Source organism: Erinaceus europaeus, chromosome 9 (genome assembly GCF_950295315.1).
Source record: "Erinaceus europaeus chromosome 9, mEriEur2.1, whole genome shotgun sequence".
In the NCBI taxonomy this organism is placed as follows: Eukaryota; Metazoa; Chordata; class Mammalia; order Eulipotyphla; family Erinaceidae; genus Erinaceus; species Erinaceus europaeus.
In genome coordinates this window covers 6,099,832-6,126,388 of record NC_080170.1, presented here as the reverse complement: position 1 = coordinate 6,126,388, position 26,557 = coordinate 6,099,832, and the positions used below count along the sequence as shown (strand labels likewise).

At 54.3% G+C, this 26,557-nt stretch overlaps 1 protein-coding gene across 1 annotated transcript in view; it reads right to left on the bottom strand.

Annotated features, from left to right (window-relative positions):
* Positions 1-24,171, bottom strand: part of DOCK2 (dedicator of cytokinesis 2) — a 352,493-nt gene extending 328,322 nt beyond the window's left edge. Inside the window, exon 1 of the mRNA XM_060197015.1 lies at positions 24,070-24,171. Coding sequence (XP_060052998.1) covers positions 24,070-24,112 — 43 coding nt within the window. The 5' untranslated portion in view covers positions 24,113-24,171. The remainder of the gene's footprint in view (positions 1-24,069) is intronic.
* Between the last annotated feature and the right edge of the window lie 2,386 nt (positions 24,172-26,557).

The following is a 26,557-nucleotide window of genomic DNA, read 5'->3' as shown; positions in this document are numbered from 1 at the left end:
AATAAAAGGAAGTATTTTGAGACTCACATAAGATGAAATGGAACAACGGAGCAAAATGGAGAGAAACAGCCAAGCAGAGCAGGGCTGCTCCCCCAAGAAGAGATCATGGAGCCCATCCAGGCTCAGGACCCTCCTCCAACACCTGCTGGCGATGGCTGCAGTGCTGCTGCGTTGCTGTGTCTCAGAGAGGCGTCTTCTCCTCTGTTCTTCTCACAGCTGTGGCACGAGATGGACCCCGGCCCCACTTTACAGCAAAGGCAACTGCGGTTCAGTGACCCTTCCGAGTTCCCGTGTTGTTGGTATGCATGAGACCCCTTCTGTTTCATTTGGTTTAAATCCCCCCTGCTGAACACTATTCTATTTACATAACCACTTCATTCTATTTACATAACCACTGTTAACAAGTTCCACCCTCCCCCCAGGGCATTTGTGGTTCAGTGATAGGATTCTCGCCTAATCTGCCCCCTCTTTGTCACACTCTGATTTTCACCAGTCACTTTTCTCTCCACCCTCTCTATGTCACATCCTGTTTCCACCTTACTTGGCAAGTATATATAAAGACAGCATTGTGAGTTTTACAGTACTTTACCTTGAGTTTAGCTTAGCTCGTCTTAGATTGTGCTGCGTCCTGCATGAATAAAGAGATACTGCCTACAGCTCAACCATGAGTCCCTGGTCATCTGTTACCCGCCTGTGAAGCCAGCCCGGCGAAAACAACATAACCCATTGAAAACAACACCGTGTCACGTGCCCGGTGGCACAGCGCAGAGTAAGGTCTGGAGCCCAATGCCCATCAGTGCAGTCACACGTCCCAGGGTACCTGCTGTTCAGCAGACCCTGCTTCCGGCTTCATCTCTCCCCCTCCATGTGCCCTAGCCTGCATTCTCTGGCAGGGGGGTGGGGGGTGGGGGGTGACGGAGCAGACTTACAGGGGCTGCAGAACAACTCCCACACAAGCCAGTCCCTCCACCAGGGAGCAGGCAGTCTCTGTGATGCAAGTCTCAAAGCCCAGGGGTACAAGTCAGTGACACCAGAGTCAGGCGGGTGTGGCCCTTGGGCCTGGCCCAGCCCTCAGCCTGGGACTGCTCAAGTCAAGAGGCAGAGGAGGTGGGCTCTGTCTGCCCAGGCCTGCGCCCTCTCCAGGCACTGTGTGCTCCGAAGGAGAGGCGGCTTTTCTGTGATGCACACCGACCGACGTGCCGCCAGGCCAGGTGGGCAGCCCACCTGAACTGCACCTTTGCCTCCTGAGCCTCAGTGTCCCTGCCTGTATGACGGAGGAGAGGATGGCCGCTACATTGCAGGGACCTCGGACGTTCCCCTGAGATCCGTGCACAGAAAGGGCTGGGCTCGGGCCAGGTGGTGGCGCACCTGGTTGAGGGCACGTGTTTTAATGTGCAAGGACCTGGGTTCGAGCCCCCAGTTCTCACCTGTAGGGGGAAAGCTTCACAAATGGTGAAGCAGGGCTGCGGGTGTCTCTCTGTCTCTCTCCCACTCTATCTCCCCCTTCCCACTCAATTTCTGGCTGTCTCTATCCAATAAATAAATAAAGATAATTAAAGAGAGAGAGAAGGGCAGTACTTGATACAAAAAAAGAAAGAATGAAAGAAAGAAAAGAAAAGAAGGGAGTCGGGCAGTAGCACAGCGGGTTAAGCGCACGTGGTGCAAATTGCAAGGGCGGGCATAAGAATCCAGGTTCGAGCCCCCGGCTCCCCACCTGCAGGGGCGTCGCTTCCCAGGCGGTGAAGCAGGTCTGCAGGTGTCTGTCTTTCTCTCCCCCTCTCTGTCTTCCCCTCCTCTCTCCATGTCTCCCTGTCCTATCCAACAACGACGACATCAGTAACAACAACAATAACTACAACAATAAAAAACAACAAAGATAACAAAAGGGGATAAATAAATAAATATAAAAAAAGAAAGAAAGAAAGAAAGAAAGAAAGAAAGAAAGAAAGAAAGAAAGAAAGAAAGAAAGAAGGAAAGAAAGAAAGAAAGAGGTCCAGGTCTGGGAGGTGGCTCCGTGAATGAAGCACTGGATTCTCAGCCATAAGGTCCAAAGTTCAATCCCTGGCAGCACACGTATCAGAGTGATGCTTGATTCTTTCTCTCTCTCTCTCTCCTTTCTCATGAATAAATAATTAAAAAAAAAAAAAAGATAAGACAAAAGAAAGGGCTGGGCTCTCTCTAGCCACAGGAAGTGTGCAGAACGAGGGGTTTGTCCCTCTCTGCTCCAGCATGATCATCCCTCCCTGGAAACATCTCCTTTGGCTGGTCCTGGGCCAGGCAGCGCCTGCACCATAGCGTGTTAGAGGCCCCAGGTTCAAGGCCCGGCCCCTGCGGCCAGAGCCAGAGACAGGGCCAGTGTGTGTGTCTCACCAGTGAGTAAATTCCCTACGAGCTCCTGGTTTCTGCTGTGGTTGCCCTCTGTCTCTTGCCTCCAGGGTCATCGCTGCTACTATGAATCCACTGCTCCCTGCCACCCTTTTCTCCATTGAATTGGACAGGACAGAGAGAAATTGAGAGGGGAGGGAGAGAAAAAGAGGGAGGGAGGGAGAGAGAGCCCTGCAGCCCTGCTTCACAGCTTGTGAAGTGACTCCCCCTGTGGGTGGGGGGGGGGCGAGGGGCTTGAACCTAGATCCTTGCACTTAGTAAATAGTGCGTTTAACTGGGTGCGCCACTGCCTGTCCCCTCCCCCAGAACCCCTTGTTTATGTTGCTTCTGAACCAGCTTCCTTGCCGCTTGCCTCCAAAGGCACCAAGGGTCAACACTGAGTCAAACCCCTCCTTCCTACCAGGCCAGCTTGGTAGGGCCCCAGGGACTCCGAATCCTCTTCTGCATGAACTCTGATTCTCCACCCCCTTCACACTTGGCAGGGATTCAGGGGGAGGGGGGCAAGATGCCGACCTGCTTCAGCTTCCCGGAGCCCTAACTCCCCACTGCCAGTAACAGGGAGAGCAGGTAGACCCTTCAAGCTGGAACAGTGGCTCATCAGCTCCGCCCACCAGACGGCTGGAGGCCAGAGCACCCTGTGTTTTGTCCTCTGTCTCCAGCCTGGCCTTTCTGAGGCAGATTCCTTTTCCAGCTATCAAGAGACAAGATCCCAATGGAGTGGCTGTGCACAGCAGTCTTGGACAGATCTTGTAACCACCGGCACTGAACGTGAAGCTGTGCATTTATCCCAAGTCCTCCCAGCTTATAAGACTCAAAGTCACCGGCTTTGCTATTTCATCTGTCAATGTATCTCTCTGCCTTTGCATAAGGGCTTTGGTTTGCAAGGCTCCTTTAAGGAGGGGGGGGGGGAGCAGGCTTGACTGACAAAGGAAGTGGCTGCTTTGCATAGCAATCCCCAGTTCTGTTAAGCTTTCTAATTGACTAGCAGGAAGCAGAATGCCTCTCAAAGCTCAAGTGCTATTTCCTATCTAGATTTCTCACTTGCCTGTTCTCTCACCCCTGTGAGAACAGAACATCTCCACCGCCTGCAGACCTAACCACCACTCCCTATTCCTGAGCTAGGGATAGACAGAAAGGGTGGGAAAACATGTGGGAGATAACGGACAGAGAACCACTGCAAATCAGTGACATCATAGCCTGCCTTGTTCCGGCCACAGAAGACACCCAATGGGGAAAGAATCCCACCCATGCCGGTTGCAACTTCCCCTTCTTGTGAGGTCTCCAGGCTCCAAAGCACACTGGCAGGTCCCCAGAGAGGCCCTGACCTCTCCCAACATCCAAAGGCTGTACTCAAGGACAGACGTGCAGTGCACAGCTCTCCCAGATCTAATTACTGAGCGGAGACCAAAGGGCGTGTCAAGGTTGTTGCCTTCTGCGGTCACAGGAGCTAAGAGAGTCCTCAGATTAGAAGTCTCTAGTGGGCCAGACAGTGGCACTGAACACATACTCTGAGGTGGGGGGGGGGGGAACTTGTGACAGCCCTGCAAATCCAGTCCCCTGAGTTGTCGCCAACTATTCAGACATATGAAAACACCCAAGCTCATGGGAGTTGAGTTTGAGAAGAATAAGGAAAACCCAGGCACCACTGTCACTGCAAGCAGCTCATAGAAACAGCTAGGACGGGGTTGCTGTGCTCTGTGAGGAGAAAAACACAGTCTCCTCTCTCTCTCCCTCTCCCTCCCTCTCTCTGTCTCTCTCTCTCTCTCCCTCTCCCTCTCCCCCTCCCTCCCTCTCTCTCCCTCTCTCTCCTCTCTCTCTCTCTCTCTCTCTCTCTCTCTCTCGCTCGCTCGCTCTCTCTCTCCTCCAGGGTTATCACCAGGGCTCAGCGCCAGCACTACAAGTCCACTGCTCCTAGTGGCCTTTTCCCCCCTCATTTGATTCAATAGGACAGAGAGAAATTGAGAGAGGAGGGGCAGATGGAGAGGGAGAGAGAAAAATAAGACACATACAGAACTGTTTCATCACTTGTGCATCCCCCCCCCACAAGTGGGGAACTGGGGACTCGAACCCTCATCCTTGCTTGGGTCCTCAAACTTAGTATTATGTGCACTTAACTGCCACTGTCTGACCTGCGACATGCAGTGTTTCTGGAGGAGGATGCTTAGAGAAGGGAATTGAAGGCACAGGGACAGAGAAACACCAGATGCACCCTCTTAAGGTAGGCGAGAGGTTGGACGGATAAACCGCCCGAGAGATGGCTAGGCAAATGGACAGATAGATGACTGGAGAATGGATAGATAGGTCGAGTATACAGAAATTGATCGGTCAATTCAGAATTCCCGATTTTAACGACTGCATACCACCACCACCCCTAAAAAAAAGTTGTGGGCACGTACTCAGTGCGTACTATGTATCAGGCAGGCCCAAATGATTTTTCAACAGATCCTCTTTTGAGCTCCTGTATACCCAGCACTCTTGGGGTGGGGGTGCTGTTACCCTGATAGCCAAGCACCTAGCAGTTCACTCAGCCTTCACAGGAAGCCTCCAAGGAGTGTGATGCAGCAGAAACTCGCCCAGGGACTAAGGAACTTGCTCATGGCCATTACGGTTAGGAAGCAGTAGGAGGTGAATTTGGATCAGTCTCCAAGTCCGAGCTTCCCTGACCAGATGGTCATCACAGCTGGTGTGTGTGTGTGTGTCTGTCTGTCCCTTGCTGGACACTGGATTCCCGGCACTGAGAGCAGCACCTGGCTTACAGTTCAGTCATCAGTTGTTGAGCTTTGATACAAACTCATGGAACTGAGGACAGCACCCCTGATGGGCAGGCACATCCTCTGTGGCTAAGCCCTTCCTGGCATGTCCTGAGACTGTTATAAAAAAAAAAAAAAAAGTGTGTGTTTCAGCTCTGGCTTAGCCAAGAATGAGACTGAGGCCACATGGAGGACAGGGAGCTAGGCTTATTTATTTTTACTTTTTTTCAACTTTGATTTATTAGATAGACAGTCAGAAATCAAGAGAGAAGGGGTGATAGGGAGAGAGCCTGAGAGACACCTGCAACTCTGCTTTACCACTTGCAAAGCTGTGGGGATGGGGGTGGGTTGGAACCCTGGTCGTTGAGCACTGTAACATGTGCGCTAGGCAGGGGTTAGGCTCATCTCTTGCCCGCCCACAGAGTCAGATGGGCTCCTACCACACCCCATGGAGCCTTCCAGGCGGTGGTGGCTTTTATCCCTATCCAGCTGGGTGTGGCGCGAGCTGATTGGTTACAGGATGGAAAAGGGTGTGGTCTGATTAGTTACTGCAGGAAAGGTATCAAAGGGCAAGAGTGGGTTGGCTTCCTCAGAGGCTGCCAGGGCCGCAGAGGGTCACAGAATCTGCTGCGGTGTGCAGATTACTCATTTCAAGATGCTGACCCCGCTGGGCTGCCAGCTCTGACTGCAGCCATCGAGTGGCCTATGCCCCCTCAGCACACAGTCTCACCTTATTTGGGTCCTGTCCTTGGCTGCAGTGTTGAAAACTAAACCCCCAGGGGGCCGGGTGGTGGCGCACCTGGTTGAGCACACATATTACAGAGCACAAGGGCCCGGGTTCAAGCCCCAGGTCCCTACCTGCTGGGGGAAAGCTTTGTGAGTGGTGAAGCAGTGCTACAGGTGTCTCTCTGTCTCTCTCCCTGTCTGTCTCCCCTCCTCCTCTCAATTTCTGGCTGTCTCTATCCATAAATAAATAAAAATGATTTTTGAAAAAACAAGAAAAAAAAGAAAACTAAACCCCCAGGAAAGCCCAGGGTTAGTACGGTTTGGGCAAGTAGCGTTCTACGGGGAACAAAACCAGGACAGGAGACAACAACGGAAGTAGTTGCCTGAGGGGCCTGGGTGCCTGGTCAAGCTCAAGGACCCAGGTTCAAGTCCTTGGTCTCCATCTTCAGGGGAAGAAGCTTCACAAGTGGTGAGGCAGGGCTGCAGGTGTGTCTGGTCTCTAATAAATAAAGAGTAAAAAGGAAGGAAGGAAGGAAGGAAGGAAGGAAGGAAGGAAGGAAGGAAAGAAAGAAAGAAGAGAGGAAGGGAGGTAGGGAGGGAGGAGTTGCCTGAGGCTCAGGAGCTCGGCTTTGGGGAAATCCACTCTGGGGGAGAGTGGTGAACTACAGGCCGGCAGGCTCACTGACATGCACAATCCCTCGGCCTGAAGTCTGAGCAAGGTGCTGTGTCAGCACCAGGCCGACACTGGCTGCATCCGGGAAGGTGACAGCCGTGATGCTGTCAGAGGTTCCAGCAGCCAGGCCCTGAGCAAGCCAGCAGTGAGGGAGGCCGGGGTTCTGGTCCCAGAGAGAGAGGGCAGAGGAACTGCAAGCCCCCATGGCTGACTCCTCCATCACCACCCCAGTTCTCGCCATGGGGACAGCACTGTCACCCCCACTTTACAGAGGAGGGAGCTGGGGAGGCCTGAGGTGGAGCAGGCTGACTCCAGAGCCCGCTGCCCGCTGCAGGGCCTCCCCCAGGCTCTGCCTTTAGCACCTGCTGTGCAGCCAAGCTTTGGGACAAGCCTTGCAGGAGCGTCCCAGGTGCCCTGAAGGTGGTGCTCAGTGCCCAGTGAGCCAAACAGACATGCCCAGCTAACTAGAGCACAGCCAGCGTGCCCCCCAGCTCTGGAACATCAACACAGTGATTCTCAGCTGCAGGTGAAGGTGCCCCGAGGGGACATTTGTAAATGTCAGAATCTGGAGGACTGGGAGGAGAGGGAGGAGAAAGGAGGCACTGGTTTCCACCTCCAGCTGGCAGAGCCTGGGGGAGGCCCTGCAGCAGGGCGAGCTCTGGAGTCAGCCCGCCTACCCTCCCGGGTGCCTGCTCCACCTCAGGCCTCCCCGGCTCCCTCCTCTGTAAAGTGGGGGTGACAGTGCTGTCCCCATGGCGAGAACTGGGGTGGTGATGGAGGAGTCAGCCATGGGGGCTTGCAGTTCCTCTGCCCTCTCTCTCTGGGACCAGAACCCGGGCCTCCCTCAATACTGCACACAGGAGACCCCCACGACGGGCCTCACCTGACCCCACACCTGCACGTGCTGAGGCTGAGGAGCTGGAAGTGAGGCCCCTGGGTGAGAGGGAGGCCTGGTTCTTCCAACTGGGCAGAGCCTGGCACTCTGTCTGCAGGAGGAGAGGAGAGAGGGCTGAGGGGCTGGGTTCACCCTCCTGGAGCTTTGGGGAAGAGACAAAATGAGCACAGAAGACACCAGAAGCTGCCTTTCAAACACAGGGCTATTCTTACCACATGAAGACCCCTAATTTCAACCGCTCTGTTCCTACCTTTCGGCTCCTGCTTATTAAACATTTTGTCCTGCTTTATATCTTACCGCCTTTCAGCCACCAAGTTGCAGCTGCTACCATGATGGCATCCTGACCTCCCTGAGCAGACGACCTCACCAATGTGTCCTGGAGTCTCACCTTCCCAGAGCCCTGCCCCAGTAGGGAAAGACAGAAACCAGCTGTGGGTATGGATTGACGTGCCAATGTCCAGTCACTGCAGCCAGAACTCCCACCTTCTGCACCCCATAACAAATGTCGGTCCCTACTCCCAAAGGGACAAAGAACAGAGAAGCTTCCAGTGGAGGGGATGGGATGCAGAACCCTGGTGGTTGGAACTGTATGGAATTGTACCCCTGTTACATTCCAATCTTGTTCATTATTATTAAATCACTAATATTTTAGGCTAGTCAGCAGGCCGTGTCAGCTGTGAGCTCTCAGATGAAAGAGACTGAAAGAGATGCCCATGAAGGAAGTGAAACTGTGAGGAGAAGGGGGGGGGGGAGCTGGAGGGAGAGGCCCAGGGGAGGAAGGAGGTGGGAGGTTGGGAGGGCAGGAAGGAGGGAGGGGATACTCGCTTGAAGTCCACTGTCTCAGTGAGGGAGGGAGGGCAGGGCCATCTGAGTGCAGCCCTGGGTGACAGCTGCGGGCTCTTGAGGGGGCAGGAGGTGTCTGGGGGAGAGTTCAAGAGTCCTGGCCCTCTCCCCCCTCTCATGCCAAGTGCACTGTGGCTGCTGTCATCAGAGTCAGCCTGCTGCCAGGCACAGGGAAGCCTTAGGAGGCAAGGCGACCAGAAAGGAGAACTCCACCTCCTGCCCCAACCATGGCTCACTGACTATGTACCAGCCGACCCTTCCTCCGCCGACTCCCCCTCCCCTTGATTCACCTTTCTCTTCACTGCTTAACCTACTCACCCATCTATTCAACCACCCACCCATCCCATCATCCACTGATCCATCCATCCATCCATCCATCCATCCATCCATCCATCCATCCATCCAGAGCCATCCGCCCACTCATCCATCGATCAGATCAACAACTACAAACTGGACACTTGCTCTGCGTTCTGTGCTGGAGATCCATGAGAGACACATTTCGCCGTGGCTGCCTTAGTCCCAGGAGGGGACAAGTGACCCAGTATGAGGGGCGTTGGCCTGTACCGAGGGTGGGTACAGCAGGCAGAGAGACAGACTCAGGAGTGCACCGTCCCTGCAGTGAAGGTTCTGGCACTCAGGATGGTGTCCCCTGCCGCCTCAGACGAAACGCAGCGACATGGTCACCAGCTTGGAGGCTTCCCGAGGACCAGGCTGTGTTGTGACCCCAGCAGGACTTTGGGACTATTAGCACACGGATAACCTCAGCCTGAGGCTGGGACCCAAGAGAATGTATAAAAAGCAGGGACACGGAGCAGGTCACTCTCTCTGGCTGCTGCTTCATTTGGCGGAGGTGCTCCAGGTATCCGCCATGGATACTTCTCCTGGGAACTGAGCACATGTGACTGTGCCAGCGGGTAAATTTAAAAAATATATATTTATTTATTTTCCCTTTTGTTGCCCTTGTTGTTTCATTGTTGTAGTTATTATTGTTGTTCTAGATGTCATCGCTGTTGGATAGGACAGAGAGAAATGGAGAGAGGAGGGGAAGACAGAGAGGAAGAGAGAAAGACAGATACCTGCAGACCTGCTTCACTGCTTAGGAATCGACTCCCCTGCAGGTGGGGAGCCAGGGCTTCGAACCGGGATCCTTCCACCGGTCCTTGCACTTTGCACCACGTGCACTTAACCCACTGCGCTATCGCCCAACTCCCCCAATAAACTTTTAAGACCCCTCTACAGCCATGAGCAACCTTTACCAGAGCTGATAGTTGTTTATCTTATGGGACTAAACTTTTGATAACTATGCTCAGACTTTATGGACCTAGTGTACTCTTAACCCCTGATGATAATTGCTTATTTTGCCTTTTTACCTGTTTCACCTTAATAAACCTTGTATTGTTTAAACCCATTCCCAGCTCTCTACTGTAAATCCTTTACGTGCCACAGCAGCAGCTCCCCAAAAAACTTTTTTAAGTTAAAATTACAACAAGGCTGTGCTTGTGGGTTTTTTTTTTCATGTAGCCCCATGGCCTTATGCACTTACTTTAGAGAGAGAGAGAAAGAGAGAGAGATAAGAGAGAGCATAAGGGGAGATACCACAGTGCAGCTCTGTACTGGTGCCCTGGGGTACCTAAGTGGTGTCTGACGTGGACCCAGGGCCTCAGACATGGCCAAGTGTGTACTCTACTGGGTAGTCAGTCTCCCAGTCCCTAAAATAATCTTTTAGAAACCAAACAGCTCATTCTACAAAAGTGTTCAAGGGGGCCAGGCAGTGGCACACTCCCTTAAGCTCACAGACTATGAATCAAAGGACCCATGCAAGGATCTGGGTTCGAACCTCCAGCTCCCTACCTGCTGGGTAGATGCTTCAAAGCGGTGAAGCAGGTCTGCATGTTTCTCTCTCTCTCTCTGTGTGTGTGTGTGTGTGTGTGTGTGTGTGTGTGTGTGCCTCCCTCTCAATTTCTCTCTACCCTATCCAATGAAACAGAAAAATAGCCAACAGGAGCAGTGGATTTGTAGTGCAGGCACCAAACCCCAGAAAGAACCCTGGAGGCAAAAAAAACAAACAAACAACAAAAAAGTTTGCTACACTGCACTGCTCCACCCCTTCTATTACGGATATGCCACCTGATATGCCCCCCTTCATTACATACCATCTGCTCCTAGCTTACTCTCACACACCTGCAAGACTCTCCCTTCCCCAGGGTCTTTGTGTGGGCTGTCTGCTCTACCTGGGAGACTTTCCTGAGACATGCCTCTTACCGCCACCTCCAGAGAGGCGCTGGTCAGGTAAGCCCTGGGGTTCAGCGGGCAGCAGGTAGCGCCCCTGCCCCAGTGTAGCGAGCTAGTCAAACCACCTGCAGGCCTGGCATTGCCACCGCTTCATCCAACTCCACAAGGGGCAGCTCAGCTTCTGGGCTGGCTCCCGGGGCATCGAAGTAGATCAGCTGTCCACCAGTGTCCCCTCCCCTGTGCTAGCTTAGGCTGTGACCCAAAGGCCCAGGTGTTGGGGACCCCGAATGCCTTGCAGCCCCTGGAGAGGAGCCTGGGGGAAGCACCAGGCTGTCTGTCTCAGAGGATCTGGGACAGCATCTGTGACTGAGGCCTCGGGCTGACGCAGAACCCAGACCAGGTGAGACTCAAGGAGTTTGTCAGCTCAGCCTGGCGGCTCTTTGGCCCATGCCAATGAAGGAGAGGTGTATGGAGTTGTGAGGATGTGGTTGAGAATGGCGAGACCCCCCCCCCCATTGAAAGATGGGTGCTTGGGGGCACGACCATCGTATTAGTCTCTCTCTGCTAGAGGCTGAGCAAGGATCTGCCCCCCATTAGCCTCCATGACTCACAAAGACCCTGAACACCCTGACACAACAGCCCCCTTCCTTGTCCCTAAACCAGATGGTCCGCTTACTCAGTGGTTACCAGAAGCTCATCTCCTCTGATCATATATGATCCGTATATCATTGGTCTACTCTGTCAAACAGTAACTCAAAGTCACCTCCCTACTTCCCTACCTCCCCCATTCCCTTGATCATACCTGATCCATCTTCTCTCTGCCCTCAGGACCCCTCTCTGTCTGCTGGTTATTGATAACCATAATTCCTCATTCTTTCAACCGATTAAACCCCTTGCTCAACAGTCACTAATCAGACCCTGACTGTTTCCCACCCCCTAACAATTTCCTCGTTCTTTAGATGACTCACTAAAGAAGCCCTGACCCTCTCCAGACCCCTTGTCTCTCTACCATATATGGTATATACATGTTACTCCCCCCTGCGACCCCTTAAAAACCCTGCTTTGCTGTTCAATAAATGGACTGTTCTCCAACACTGTCCCCGGGTTATCTCTTGTCGATGGACACCGAGAGAGTCCCGTAGTACTCTCCCATGCTGCCTCGAGGTATATCCTTCTTGGCACCCGTTTCTGGTGTGGGAGACAGAGGGGGCACATCAGAAGGCCTGTACCCGAGAGAGGCTCCCCCACAAGAGCCAGGCAAAGTAGGAGTGGGAAGGACAGCAACAGAGGGACGTGTGGTGTGGTGTATCTGCCCAGATTCCTCTGGAACGGGGTGGCCAGAAGCATTCTCAAGGCCTGCTTGCAGAAACATACACTCTGGAAGACCGATGGTGGCAGCTATGATGTGTGACTGGCAGGCTGTTCAGCTCTAGGCTGAGTGCTATGAGACAGAGCCAGGCACAAACAGAAAGAATCCTCAGGGGCCCAGGAGGGAGTAGAACCTTACATCAGGCACTGCGTGGCATAGAACGCAGCAGCCATACAGGGTGCTTGCTGCTCTCAGGGGCTGGCCGGGCGGAGAGAAGAGCTCCCAGAATGCCATCTGTCAAGGTGTATTCAGACAAACATGGCACCTGGGGGCAGCGGTAGGGCCACTGTCTAACGAGGCTGTCAAGAGCCTAGGGGTTAGGAAAAGCGCCTTAGGAGCCTGGGCTCAGCCAGTCAGCCCAGCACACCCCCCCTGACAATCCCAGTCTGCTGAAGTATCTGAAAGTCAGAGGCCCAGGCACTCGAGGATCCGAGGCAGGAAGGCATTCAGGCTCCCAGTCCGTGTGCTTTTCTTGCACCAGACTTGTTTCCGGGGACCAGTCCAAAGACATAGTCATCCATGGGCAGAGATGCACACTCAGAGGTCTTCCTCTGAGAAGCTTCTTCTGCCTGCCACTCCCGGGGCCTTTGCAGGTCATTGGCTTAGGGCCTCTGCCTGGACTGCTCTCACTCACAGAACTAGTTCCTTCGTTACCCAAGCACAAGTGAAAATGTGTGAGTATGCGTCTGCCGACATGCTCCTGGAGTTCCTTTTTGGTACTTCCTGCACTCAGGAACCAGAGTGGTCTGGTTCTGATCATCTTAGCTCTGGTGCCTGGCACATAAGAAATGCCTCACAGATATTTCAGAAACGGGCGATGAATGGCTGATGTGCATCAGATAGTTGAGTGAGGGGACAGCTGACCTCCCTTCTCCTTAACCATCGGCTTTGGCAACGGCCCTTCATCTGGGCCCTTGGTTAAGAGTTCTGTGCTGCAATTTGTAATAGCCAAAACCTGGAAGCAACCCAGGTGTCCAACAACAGATGAATGGCTGACCAAGTTATGGTCTATATACACAATGGAATACTACTCAGCTATCAAAAATGGTGACTTCACCGTTTTCAGCCAATCTTGGACGGACCTTAAAAAATTCATGTGAAGTGAAATAAGTCAGAAACAGAAGGATGAATATGGGATGATCTCACCCTCAGGCAGAAGTTGAAAAACAAGATCAGAAGAGAAAACACAAGTAGAACCTGAACTGGAATTGGCATATTGCACCAAATTAAAAGCCTCTGGGGTGGGTGAAGGGGGTGGGGAGAATACAGGTCCAGGAAGAAGGACAGAGGACCTAGTGGGGGTTGTACTGTTATATGGAAAACTTGGAAATGTGTTATGCATGTACAAACTATTGTATTTATTGTCGACTATAAAACATTAATTCCCCAATAAAGAACTTTAAAAAAAAAAAGAGTTCTGTGCTGGGGGTGGCTGGGTACTCACGTCTCCTACTCGAGTAGCCTGTCCCCATCCAGGGCTCCTACAAGAGGAGTAACAAGTCATGTGACCCCACCCCAAAGCCACAGAGGACTGGACCAGGCAGAGGCAGCATCCTGACCAGAGGGGGCCAGTATTCAGAGGCTGGGATGGCCTCCAACTTCGATGGCCTTTTATTTTTATTGATTTACTTATTTACTGGGTAGAAACAGAGGAATGAAGAAGGAAGGAAGGAAGGAAGGAAGGAGGAAGGTAGGAAAAAAGGGATAGGGAGAGAGTTTAAGCACACAGTATGAAGTACAAGGACCTGCACAGGATTCTGACTTGAGCCTCCAGCTCCCTACCTGCAGCGAGCGTTGGCTTCACAAATGACGAAACAGGGCTGCAGGTGTCTTTCTTTTTGTAAAGAAGTTTTTATTATCTTTATTTATTTATTGGATAGAGACAGCCAGAAATTGAGAGAAAGGCAGAGAGAGAGAGAGAGGCAGAGAGACACCTGCAGCACTGCTTCACCACTCCCAGAGCTTTCCCCCTGCAGGTGGGACTGGGGGCTTGAACCCAGATCCTTGCGCACTGTGACATGTGTGCTCGGCCAGGTGCACCAGCACCCAGTGGCTGCAGGTGTCTCTCTTTCTCTCTCCCTCTCTATCCCCCCTTCCTCTCTCAATTTCTTTCTGTCTTATCCAATAAAATGGAACAATGGCTACCAGGAGCAGTGCTGGTACTGAGCCCCAGCAATAACCCCGGAGGCAAAAGAGAGAGAGAGGGAAAGGGGAGAAGGGAGAGGGGAGAGGGACCTGCAATGTTGATTTACTGCTCTCAGAGCTTCTTCCCTGCAGGTGGGGACCAGGGGCTTGAACCCTGGTCCTTGAAGACTGTAACGTGCACTCAGCCACGTGCACCACGCACGGCCAGGTGCCCTGGATGGTTTGTTTCTTTTGTATTTTGTTGTCACCAAGGTTATTGCTGGGGCTCAGTACTACCCCTGGTGGCTATCTTTCTCTTCCTCCTCCTCCTGCTCCTCTCTCTCCTTTTTTCTATTATACTTGGTAGGACAGAGAAAAATTGAGAGGGGAAGGAAGACAGACAGAGGGAGAGAAAGACAAGACACTGTAGACCTGTTTCACCACTTGCGGAGCATCCCCCTTGCAGGTGGGGGGAGTGGGGGCTTGAACCCGGGGCCTCATGCTTAGTGATGTGTGTCCTTAGCCGGGTGTGCCACCGCCAGGCACCCTGGATGGCCATTTCTGAAATGGAGATTCTGTCCCCACAGAACAAACATTCACAGAAGATACAGAGGATGCTTGAACTGCAGAGTCACGCAGACCCGGGGAGGTGGCCAGCCGGGGCCCACCTGCCAGTGTCAGCAGGGACCCCGGCCGAGGAAGGGGTGTTGGCACCAGATGGACTTGGTGAGAGGCGTGGGGAGAAGGGCATGTTTAGAGAAACAGGGAAGCCCCGAGAAAGAAGCAGAGCTCTCCAGTGCCACCTCAGTTCAGGCCATCCTGGAAGCCTGCCTCCTGTTTCTAGATTTCTGTTTGAATTCTCCTGGCCCCCAGAACACGCCACTTCCCTTACACACACACACACACACACACACACACACTCACACACACTCATATACACACATACTCACATAAACACACTCACACACAAACACACCCAGTCACACACTCACACACACACACTCAAACACATTCACACACACACTCACACATACTTACACACAAACACACACACACCCACACTCACACACACACACTCTCACACACACTCACACACACACTCACACACACTCTCACATACACACACACACACTCATACACACTCTCACACACACACACTCACACACTCTCACATACACACACACTCACACACTCTCTCACACACACACTCACACACACACTCACACACATACTCACACACAGACAGACACACACACTCACACACACACTCACACACACTCTCACACACACACACTCACACAGACTCACACACACACACTCTCTCACACACATACTCACACACAGACGCACACACACACTCACACACTCACACTCTCTCACACACATACTCACACACAGACACACACACACTCACTCTCACACACACACACTCACACTCACACACACACTCTCTCACACACATACTCACACACACACACAAACACACTCTTTCACACACACACTCACACACACAGACACACACACACATACACTCACACTCTCTCACACACAGACACACACACACTCACACTCACACACTCTCTCACACACACACACTCACACACAGACACACACACATACACTCACACACACACTCACACACACACACATTCACACACACACTCACACACACACTCACACACAGACACACACACACATACACTCACACTCTCATACACACACTCACACACAGACACACACACTCACACACACACACTCTCACACACAGACACACACACACACTCACACACACAGTCACACACACACTCATACACACACACACTCTCACACACACTCACACACTTTCTCACACACACACACTCACACACAGACACACACACATACACTCACACTCTCACACACACACTCACACACAGACACACACACTCACACACACACACTCTCACACACAGACACACACACACAGACACACACACTCACACACACAGTCACACACACACTCATACACACACACACTCTCACACACACACTCACACACTCTCTCTCACACACACACACACTCACACACAGACACACACACACATACACTCACACTCTCACACACACACACCCACTCACACACACACACACACACTCACACACACACTCACACACACACACTCTCACACACACACTCACACACTCTCTCACACACACACAGACACACACACATACACTCACACTCTCACACACACACTCACACAAAGACACACACACACACACACACACCCCTTGAGGCAGAGGACACAGGCGCCCATCTTGTCGTCTGGGCCTGGAGCCACCCGTCCAGCAGCTGCACCGCACACCCGCCTGCCTGCAGCAGGGGACGTGCGCTCTCCTGTGCCCGCCTCAGTCCAGGCGTGGAGAAGACCCTGCCTCTTCCTTTTCTGGCCTCTTTATATATTTAGTGGATAGAGATACCAAGAGTGAAGATGTTGGTCAAGAGAGACAGAGAGACACCTGCAGCCCCGCTTCGCCACTTGCAAAGCTTTCCCCCTGCAGGTGGGGACTGGGGGCTTGAACCCGGGTCCTTGTGCGCTGTGCCATCTGCCCCACCACCTGGCCTGGAGCCCATGATCTGAGTCACGTCCCTCCCCACAGACAGATGATACATTGCCAATCACCAGGGTCTCAGGATGAGGCTTCACTAGGAGAGCACCTTCACAGAGGGATGCGGGTCCCAATGAGCTTATTAGGGTGGTGGGCCCTGGCCCCAAAGACTGGGTCCTTATAAAAAGGGAAAAGACAGACTTACACTTGGATGGCCGGGGAGGGGGGGGCTGGGGGAGAAAGTCTTATAAAGACAAAGGCAAAGACCGGGATGATGATTGTCTGCAAGAAGAGGAACCCCAAAGACTGCCCACAGGCCAGCAGAAGCTGGACGAGAGGCATGACACAGACTGTCCCTACAGCTTCAGCAAATACGCCGAAAATCCCCTTCAGCCCCCGGCCCCCACAGCCACACAGAGAGACGAGGTGCAGAGAATGGACGTCTTAGCATAACCGAAGCCTCCGCACAGGTTAGCGTGGTACGTCCAGCCTCTGGGCAAGCAAACTGTGTCTGGAGCCTAGCTCTCCGACTGAGACCCTCTCGTTCACAGTCCCAAAGGCCATGCCAGAGACCACAGCAACGCATTCTAGAGCTGAGCGGGCCTCACTACTGCCTCAACTGCCCGTGCTGCAGTCCAGGTCACCAGGGATATCGCTTGGTGCAGCCGTTGGTGGGGTCCTGCTCCCAGCTAGCCAGCCCCTAAGAAGACAAGGGGACCCGGAGCAGGCACGCGCAGATGGAGACCACAGGAAGACCAAACAGGGAGAGGCCAAGGAAACCCTGGGTGGAAGCAACCTGCAGACACCTTGATTATGGACTCCCAGCCTGCAGACTGACAAAGTAGGTTGGCCTGTAAATGACGCAGCCTGGGGCGGGTTCTCACAGTGAGCTGAGCAAACGATGCCCATACCCCCTCTTCATGTCCACGCTCCTCCCTGAGGACCGGCACCCTTGAGTTGTAGCTGGGAACATGGGTGCTCACCCTAGGGTCTGCACTACCAACCTTCCCTTTCAGCTGAGCGCAGTCATGAGCTCTGGGTTTCTGCCAGTGGGATTTAAGAGGAAGTATCAAGCGGGCCTTGCAGGCGAGTGTCTCTCCGTAGAAGGGCCATGCCCGGATTCATCCTTGTTGTTGAAGCTTGGCAGGTGGACCTGACGGCTGGATCTTCAGCAGCCTGCCTGGCTCAGGAGACAGAAGCCTAGTGCTCAGGAGGGAGTGTGGGAGTCAGAATGAGTCGCCCGACCACTTCTCCAGACCATCTCTCAGCTCACTGTATGAGTGGGGAATAAATTCTAGCAGGGCGCACTCAGGCCTTCGGAGGTTTTCTGTTATTCATTTCCACACTGGATCTTAACTGATGTGGTTTCTAACTCTTATTTTTTAAGAGATTCATTTATTCACTTAGGAGAGGGAGAGAGGGAGGGGATGGGGGAACGGGAGAGGGAGCAGGAGCAAGAGCCCCAGAGCATCACTCCGGCGTCTGCAGTACCAGCAACTGATCTCGGGACCTCTTGCAAGTCTTGTACTCTACCTCTGAGCCGTGCCCGCTCCAGCCGCAAGTTACTTATTCAACTTCCTCCTTTTTCTGTCTTCCCTTTCTCTCCCTTAAGGAGAAAGCTCCAGACATCTATAAAGAATTCCTACAGCTCAACAAAAAGCAAAAGGACAACCCAATAAAACGTGGGCAGAAGATCTGAAGAGACGGTTCTCTAAAGAAGAGATGCACGTGGCCCACAGACTTAGGCGGAGATGCTCCAGTCCACTCGTCACCAGAGGGACGCAAATGATACCACTCTGAGAGTCCACCTCACACCTGTGAGAATGGGCTCCACTAACAAGACAGGAGAAGGGGAGAGTTGGAGAGGCTGTGGAGAGAGAGGAGCTCTACTGCGCCACTGCTGGCGGTGCAGTCACTCTGCAGAGCAGTGTGGACAACGCTTAGAAAGATACACACAGAGATGCCACACGACCCAGCTATTCCACTCCTAGGCATCGACCCAGAAGATGTAACAACACCGATTTGAAGGGATTGACGCACCCCTGTGTTCACAGCAGCTTTATTCACAATAGCAAAAAACCCAGAAACAGCCAAAATGACAGACGACTAGATAAAAAAAGTTATGGGACATACACTCAGTGGAGTACTATGCAGCCCAATCTGTATTTTATTTTTTGGAGAGTGAGAGAGAGGCAGAAAGACCAAAAGACTGCTCTGCCTTCCATGGAGTTCCACTGGCATTGTCTGTGTCTGCCTGTGGTGTCTGGATTGGACCGGACAACCGAAATGAATCGAGTGCAATGGATACCACCCAGTGCAATGGACTCACACCTGCAAGACAGGGGCGCACCTCAGACCCACCCTCCTGGCCCCAGGTCAGGGGTGTGAGCCACAAAACCTGACGTTCTTATGCAGCTGACTACCCTGACCCTGGATGTCGGTCGTGTTGCACTCCGTCTCCCTCACTCCCTGACGACTGGGCATCCCGTTAGGTTAGCCTTGGGGACCTCCTTGCTCTGAGCCGGCCACAGAGCTAGTGCTCTGACCACAGGCCCCCTTCGGCCCTCAAAGCCGTCCCCATAGACCCCCCAGCATCTCCATCTCTCCCTTGGGCCAAGACTGGCACTCAGTTCTGAGAGGCTGTGCCTGTCGGCGGACACTGCCAGTCAGTCCTCTTCTGCGGCTTGCCGGGAAGGGCTCCAGCAGGAGGAAGCAAGCTCCAGTGGGAGAGCTCCATGGGGTCTCCCTGACTGCCCAGGAGATGGCGAGATGAGGGACAAGCCGACTGTTCTGTGAGGAGGACTTCTGGAAGGTGGCTACGCAGACCAATAGATGCCATCGGCCCTTACTGGAAGCCAGGGACAGGACGACTAAGTGTCCCAGCACCGAGGGACAGCAACGCTCAGGTTCTCTAGTGGAGGCCTGCCTGCGATTCAGGATATGCTCTTAGCAGCCCCTTCCCCCACTCCCCACCCCGCTCCCTCTCCATATCGTCTCCCAACCCCCTAGACTCACTTTCTCACAAAAGCACTCACGCTGAGACTTCTGTCTGCAAGCAGGGGTGGCATCGGAGAGCCACCCAGGACTCCTCACTCCCACAGCTCTGACATCCCTCTGTGGGGGACAAAGCTCCCTTTGGGGTCCCTGGTCTCTAGGGACGGAAGAAGTGTCTACTATGGCCTTCTGGATCCCCCAAGGGTCGCAAACAGAATGTTCCTATGTAGGCGTGGAAAAATGGCAGCGAGGAAGTCCCGTCAAGGCATTTCTGGGCTTGGGTCCTCACAGAGTGCCCGCTCCCCGAGCCCAGAGTAAAGGGGTGCTCTGCTGGGTGAAGGGGACAGGGTTCACCCTGGAGCACCCCCATCCCACTCCCAACAGGGGTCCCCTGCAGGGGAGAAAGTCCAAGGCGACCAGATGATGAGGCCAGCAGACAGAGCGCACGCCTTGCAGGTAGGTGTGCAACCCCAGCCCTAACCCCCGCCACTGCTCTGGTCTCTCTGACCAAGCAAGCCAACCCCAAGGGCCGGGGAGGGGCCAGACTGTGAGGTCTTGCATTCAGTCCCTGACATAGCATGAGTCAGGGGGATGCTCTGGTTCTCTCTCTCTTTCACCTTCTTTCTTGCTCATTAATAAATAAATATTTCAAGAAAAAAAATGGCTTTGGGTACTGGGCAGCGGCCTGTCTGAGCTCACACATCACCGTGTGCGAGCACCCAGGTTCCAGGCCCTAGTCTCCACCTGCAGGGAGACGCTTCATGAGCAGTGCCACAGTTCTCTCCCTCTCCATTCCCCTCGCCTCTCAATTTTTCAATTCATCCCACCAAAATTGGAAAATAAAAATAAAGCTCAGGCAGTGTGAAGGATCCCGGTTAGAACCCCCGGCTCCCCACCTGCAGGGGAGTCGCTTCATGGGCGGTGAAGCAGGTCTGCAGGTGTCTGTCTTTCTCTCCCCCTCTCTGTCTTCCCCTCCTCTCTCCCTTTCTCTCTGTCCTATCCAACAACAATGATATCAATAACAATAATAATCACAACAACAATAAAACAAGGGCAACAAAAAGGAAAATAAATAATTTTAAAAACTAAATTAAAATAATTTTTTGTTTTGGCCTCCAGAATTATTGCTGGGGCTCAGTGCCTACACCATGAATCCACTGCTCCTGGAGGCCATTTTTCCCCCCTTTTGTTGCCCTTGTTGTTGTAGCCTTGTCGTGGCAATCGTTGTTGTTGATGTCATTCGCCGCTGGATAGGACAGAGAGAAAGGGAGAGAGGAGGGGAAGACAGAGAGAAACATAGACACCTGCAGACCTGCTTCACCGCCTGTAAAGCGACTCCCCCGCAGGTGGGGAGCCAGGGGCTTGAACCGGGATCCTTATGCCGGTCCTTGCACTTTGAACCACATGCGCTTAACCCGCTGGGCTACCGCCTGACCCCAAAAATAAATTTTAAGAGAAAAAATGATCTCTGGGAACAGAGCAGTAGATTTCATCAAGCAGACACCCAGCTCCAAATGGCAAAATGTGTGTGTGTGTGTGTCTGTGAGTGTGTGTGTGTGTGTGAGTGTGTATGTGTCTGTGAGTGTGTGTGAGTGTGTGTGTGAGTGAGTGTGAGTGAGTGTGTGAGTGAGTGTGAGTGTGTGTGTGAGTGAGTGTGTGTGTGAGTGTGTGTGTGTGAGTGTGTGTGTGTGAGTGAGTGAGTGTGTGTGTGTGAGTGTATATGAGTGAGTGTGTGAGTATGTGAGTGTGTGAGTGTGTATGAGTGTGTGTGTGAGTGTGTGTGAGTGTGTGAGTGAGTGTGTGTGTGTGTGTGTGTGAGTGTGTCAGTGTGAGTGAGTGTTAACTGAACTCCCCTAATAACTGACAGTGAGTAGTGACTGTTATTTCACAGAAACACCCCTCCTACGCACTTTGTCCTCACAACCTCTGGCAGTAAGTGACATAATGAGTCCTCTCACACAGACAGACAGAAGGGCAGATGGACTGAGCCCCGGGAGGCTAACTGGTTTAGACCCCAGGGCCGCAGCTGCAGGAGGCTGGCCTGCAGAACCATAAACTGACAGCAGCAGGCCACGGCAGGGATGTGGAGCTGTCTCTGCTGCTAGCTGCCTTAGCCCCCTGCACCCCAGTACTGGCCCAGGCAGCTCTGTTCTTCTGTCCATCACCAGCCCCTGCCCCCTGCACCCCAGTACTGGCCCAGGCAGCTCTGCTCTGCTGTCCATCACCAGCCCCTGCCCCCTGCACCCCAGTACTGGCCCAGGCAGCTCTGCTCTGCTGTCCATCACCAGCCCCTGCCCCCTGCACCCCAGTACTGGCCCAGGCAGCTCTGCTTTGCTGTCCATCACCAGCCCCTGCCCCCTGCACCCCAGTACTGGCCCAGGCAGCTCTGCTCTGCTGTCCATCACCAGCCCCTGCCCCCTGCACCCCAGTACTGGCCCAGGCAGCTCTGCTCTGCTGTCCATCACCAGCCCCTGCACCCCAGTACTGGCCCAGGCAGCTCTGCTCTGCTGTCCATCACCAGCCCCTGCACCCCAGTACTGACCCAGGCAGCTCTGCTCTGCTGTCCATCACCAGCCCCTGCCCCCTGCACCCCAGTACTGGCCCAGGCAGCTCTGCTCTGCTGTCCATCACCAGCCCCTGCACCCCAATACTGGCCCAGGCAGCTCTGCTCTGCTGTCCATCACCAGCCCCTGCACCCCAGTACTGGCCCAGGCAGCTCTGCTCTGCTGTCCATCACCAGCCCCTGCACCCCAGTACTGGCCCAGGCAGCTCTGCTCTGCTGTCCATCACCAGCCCCTGCCCCCTGCACCCCAGTACTGGCCCAGGCAGCTCTGCTCTGCTGTCCATCACCAGCCCCTGCACCCCAATACTGGCCCAGGCAGCTCTGCTCTGCTGTTCATCACCAGCCCCTGCACCCCAGTACTGGCTCAGGCAGCTCTGCTCTGCTGTCCAACACCAGCCCCTGCCCCCTGCACCCCAGTACTGGCCCAGGCAGCTCTGCTCTGCTGTCCATCACCAGCCCCTGCACCCCAGTACTGGCCCAGGCAGCTCTGCTCTGCTGTCCATCACCAGCCCCTGCACCCCAGTACTGGCTCAGGCAGCTCTGCTCTGCTGTCCAACACCAGCCCCTGCCCCTGCACCCCAGTACTGGCCCAGGCAGCTCTGTTCTGCTGTCCATCACCAGCCCCTGCCCCCTGCACCCCAGTACTGGCCCAGGCAGCACTGCTCTGCTGTCCATCACCAGCCCCTGCCCCCTGCACCCCAGTACTGGCCCAGGCAGCTCTGCTTTGCTGTCCATCACCAGCCCCTGCCCCCTGCACCCCAGTACTGGCCCAGGCAGCTCTGCTCTGCTGTCCATCACCAGCCCCTGCACCCCAGTACTGGCCCAGGCAGCTCTGCTCTGCTGTCCATCACCAACCCCTGCCCCCACCGCGGACATGCTCCTACCCCGCTAAGAATCCCTCCATGATTCCCCGCTCTGCACAGCAGAAAAGTCTGTGGGCTTGGGCCTGCCAACTGCAGCCTGCAGGCCGTGGCCTCAGCTTGGCTGGGGCATTAACTGCTGTCTTCAGTGCTGCCTCCCCTCTAAGCACAGGTGTTTCCACTCTCCCCTCCGGGAGGAGGCAGTTAGAGAAACCCTGGGGTTAGAGTGGTCTCCACTGAGTCTCTCTCGTTCAGACACCCACCTTAAAGATGGAGAAGCTGAGACCCACTCCTCGCCTTGTTCTCTACTGGGGACCATTCATCTTAAAACAGGGTAGGGTGCCTGTGGGCCCAGGAAGGGTGGAAGGGTGGCGCTCCCTTGGGTGGGGCCGGGTTCTCCGCCAGGGGCTCAGGGACCCCATATCTGCCCCTCTGGGAGTTTGGCCTGAGACACCTCCTGGCTGGGGCCGGTGTCCAGAGTCACTTTCAGAAGTCACACTTGAGTCTGAAGAACGGCAGCAAGCCTACAGCAACTGCACCACGGTGGTTGGCGGGAGCAGACAGACTCCCAGCACCTGAGGCCGCCCTCCCCCACCACTTCCGCCACTGAGCTTGCAGCAGAGGCTGCTGGGAGCTGAGACACTGACTGCGATGGGGCTGGCTCCCCACTGAACCTGGGGGCAGCCCCACCTAGCCCTCACGGCCCCCAGGCTCAGCAGACCCAGAGAAGGACCCTAAGGCCCAGTCCCATGCCCCAAGCCAGCATCGCCCTCTGGACACCATCGCTGGGGTTATCTCATGCAGCAGGGGTAGGCCAGGTGTCACTGCACAAGGGTGGGGGGGCATGAAGGCGCTCTGCCCCCCTCACGTCTGGAGAGGGTCCCCCACGTACACCTGGAGGTCGGGTACCCACCTTCTCGGCCCCTGCCTGCTCTTCCCTGTGGGTGCTGCAGGGGCCGGGAGCCTCGGCGCCCGCCCTGGGAGGCGGCATCTCTCTGTGTGCAGCCCCCCTAGCCACCCTCCACCCACCACCTGCTCCCAGCCTCGCACCCCTGCCCGCACCTACCCACTCCTTGCTGCTCTTTGTCAGTTTTACGCCAGGGGGCCATGGCTGGGCCGGCAGTGCGCAGGGAGCTCCTGTGGAGAAGCGACCAGGGGGTGGCTCTGCTCCCCACTTCCTTCCTCTTTGCAAACTCCCTCTCTGGCCCGCCCTCCCTGGGGCTCCCCGCTCTTGCCTCTCCCCCCATCCTTGGGGCTCACTGGAAGGCTGGCTGGTGAAAGCCCCACCCACACCCGCACCTCTCAGAGCTTGGGGCCATCCCCAGCGTGTCCCCTCCCTTTCCCCAGACAAGTGGGCAGAGGCCCAGCAGGTACCAGGGGTGCCCAGGGCCAACAGCAGGAAGGAAGTTCCAGAGGCCTTGAGCCTAGTGACTGAGCAGAGCCCCCAGCCCTAAGAATGAGCTTTGAGGTCAGAGGTGGGTTCCAATCCAGGCTCTGGTGCTCACCAGCTGTGCAGCTGGCCCTTACTGTTTCATCCCTTTAATCTTCTTCTTTTTCTTTTAATTTTTTTTTTTTTAAACCAGAGCCCTGCTCAGCTCTGGCTTATGGTGGTGCTGGGGATCAAACCTGAGAGCTCATAGCCTCGGGCAAGACAGTTTCTTTGTATGCCTTACGCTATCTCCCCCTCCTGTCTCTCAGCTTCCATCTTCTCCTGTCAGGAGACCCCAGTGCCCACCTGCTCCATGCGCTGAGCTGACAGAAGAGGCCAGAAGGCGTGGAGGTGTGTGTGTGTGTGGGGGGGACCGTGTGGACAGTGCACACCCACCTGGAGGGCGAGCGAGGTCCTTTCCTGGTTTTCATCTTTTCAGGGCGGGGCCAGCGCGGGATAAAGCACAGGACAAGCGGGCTGTGAAGACACACAGCAGAGGAGTCACCCACAGTGTGGGGAGGGGCCGGGGCACCCTAGCCTAGCCGGCGCACAGAACTCCGAGCTGAGCTGCAGGAATGGAGACACCCCTGCAGAGTCTTTGATCCCCCTTCCTTTCTCTGCCATAACTCCTGAGCCAGTAAGACAGATGAGGCCACAGCACAGCTGGCAGGCAGACGTGCCTGAGCGCTCATTTCACTTTTCCCAAAGTGTTTCCCGCTCCGCCTGCCCAGCATCAGTAGTTGAACAGTGTCTTTTCAAGAGGGTAGGTGGGGCAGCCGGGGCTCCACGGGAGCAGCAGCCCCAGGAAGCTATAGAGACCAGACAGGTGGACGGACGGGCAGGGAAACAGACAGTGAGAGTTGCTGCTTTCCAGGTCTTGGGGCCGTGAGTCTGCGAGGCTGACTGGGAGCCTGCAGACTCCTGGCTGGTCAGCGGGAAGCCCAGGCCAGAACCTCTCAGGTTCCAGAAGCCTTGAGCCTAGTGACTACACAGGCCAGCTTTTTCTAGAAAGGAGTACATAGTCAATGCACCGTCCTTTGCAGACCAGGAGGTAAACGCAAGAGTGCTGGGCGGCAGAAGATTCTGTCCGCAGGAGGGATCTCTTCTTTGCCAAGGAAAGCTGAGTTGAGGGGCCAGGCGGTGGCGCACCTGGTTAAGTGCACACATCCCAGTGTGCAAGGACCTGGGTTCAAGCCCCCGGTCCCCACCTGCAGGGGAAAAGCTTCACGAGTGGTGAAGCAGGGCGGCAGGCGTCTCTCTGTCTCTCTCCCTGTTTTCCCCTCCACTCTCAAATTCTCTGTCTCTATCCAATAATATATATTTAAAAGGATAGCTCAGTTGAGGCCTTTAAACTGAGTGGATAAAGAGCGCTCATATTACTGAGTAGAAGCTCCTTGATGCAAAGTCAGTTGCTTGACAGAGTCTAGGATATTCCTTGCAGCAAAACTTAGCTGGGTGTCTGATTTTTTTTAACTTAATTTTAATTTTGTATTTAATATTTATTTTATTTCCTTTTTGTTGCCCTTGTTTTTATTTATGTCATCATTGTTGGATAGGACAGAGAGAAATGGAGAGAGGAGGGGAAGACAAGAGAGGGGGAGAGAAAGACAGACACCTGCAGATCTGCTTCACCGCCTGTGAAGCGACTCCCCTGCAGGTGGGGCGCCAGGCGATCGAACTGGGATCCTCATGCCGGTCCTTGCGCTTTGTGCCAACTGCGCTTAACCAGATGCGCTACAGCCCAACTCCTTCTGGGTGTCTGATTAAATAGGCACCTTGCACAGTCTTTCAAGTTGACTCACCAAACTGACCACTGTGGCCGGATTACAAGGTGGATATTATGTTGGACACAGGCCAGCTTTTTCTAGAAAGGAGTACATAGTCAATGCGCCGTCCTTTGCAGACCAGGAGGTAAACGCAAGAGCGCTGGATGAGGAGCCGGCAGGATAGCTCACCTGGATAGTGGGGCTGTCACCTTGGCAGGCACAGGACCCAGGAATAAGGCCAATCCTCTGCAATGCAAGGAATCTCTCCCTCAACCTCTCCCTCCTTCCTTCCCTCCAGGGTTATCATCACTGGCCAAGGGAAGGAGTCATCCTGGGGGTGCAGTCACACTGGACTCGGA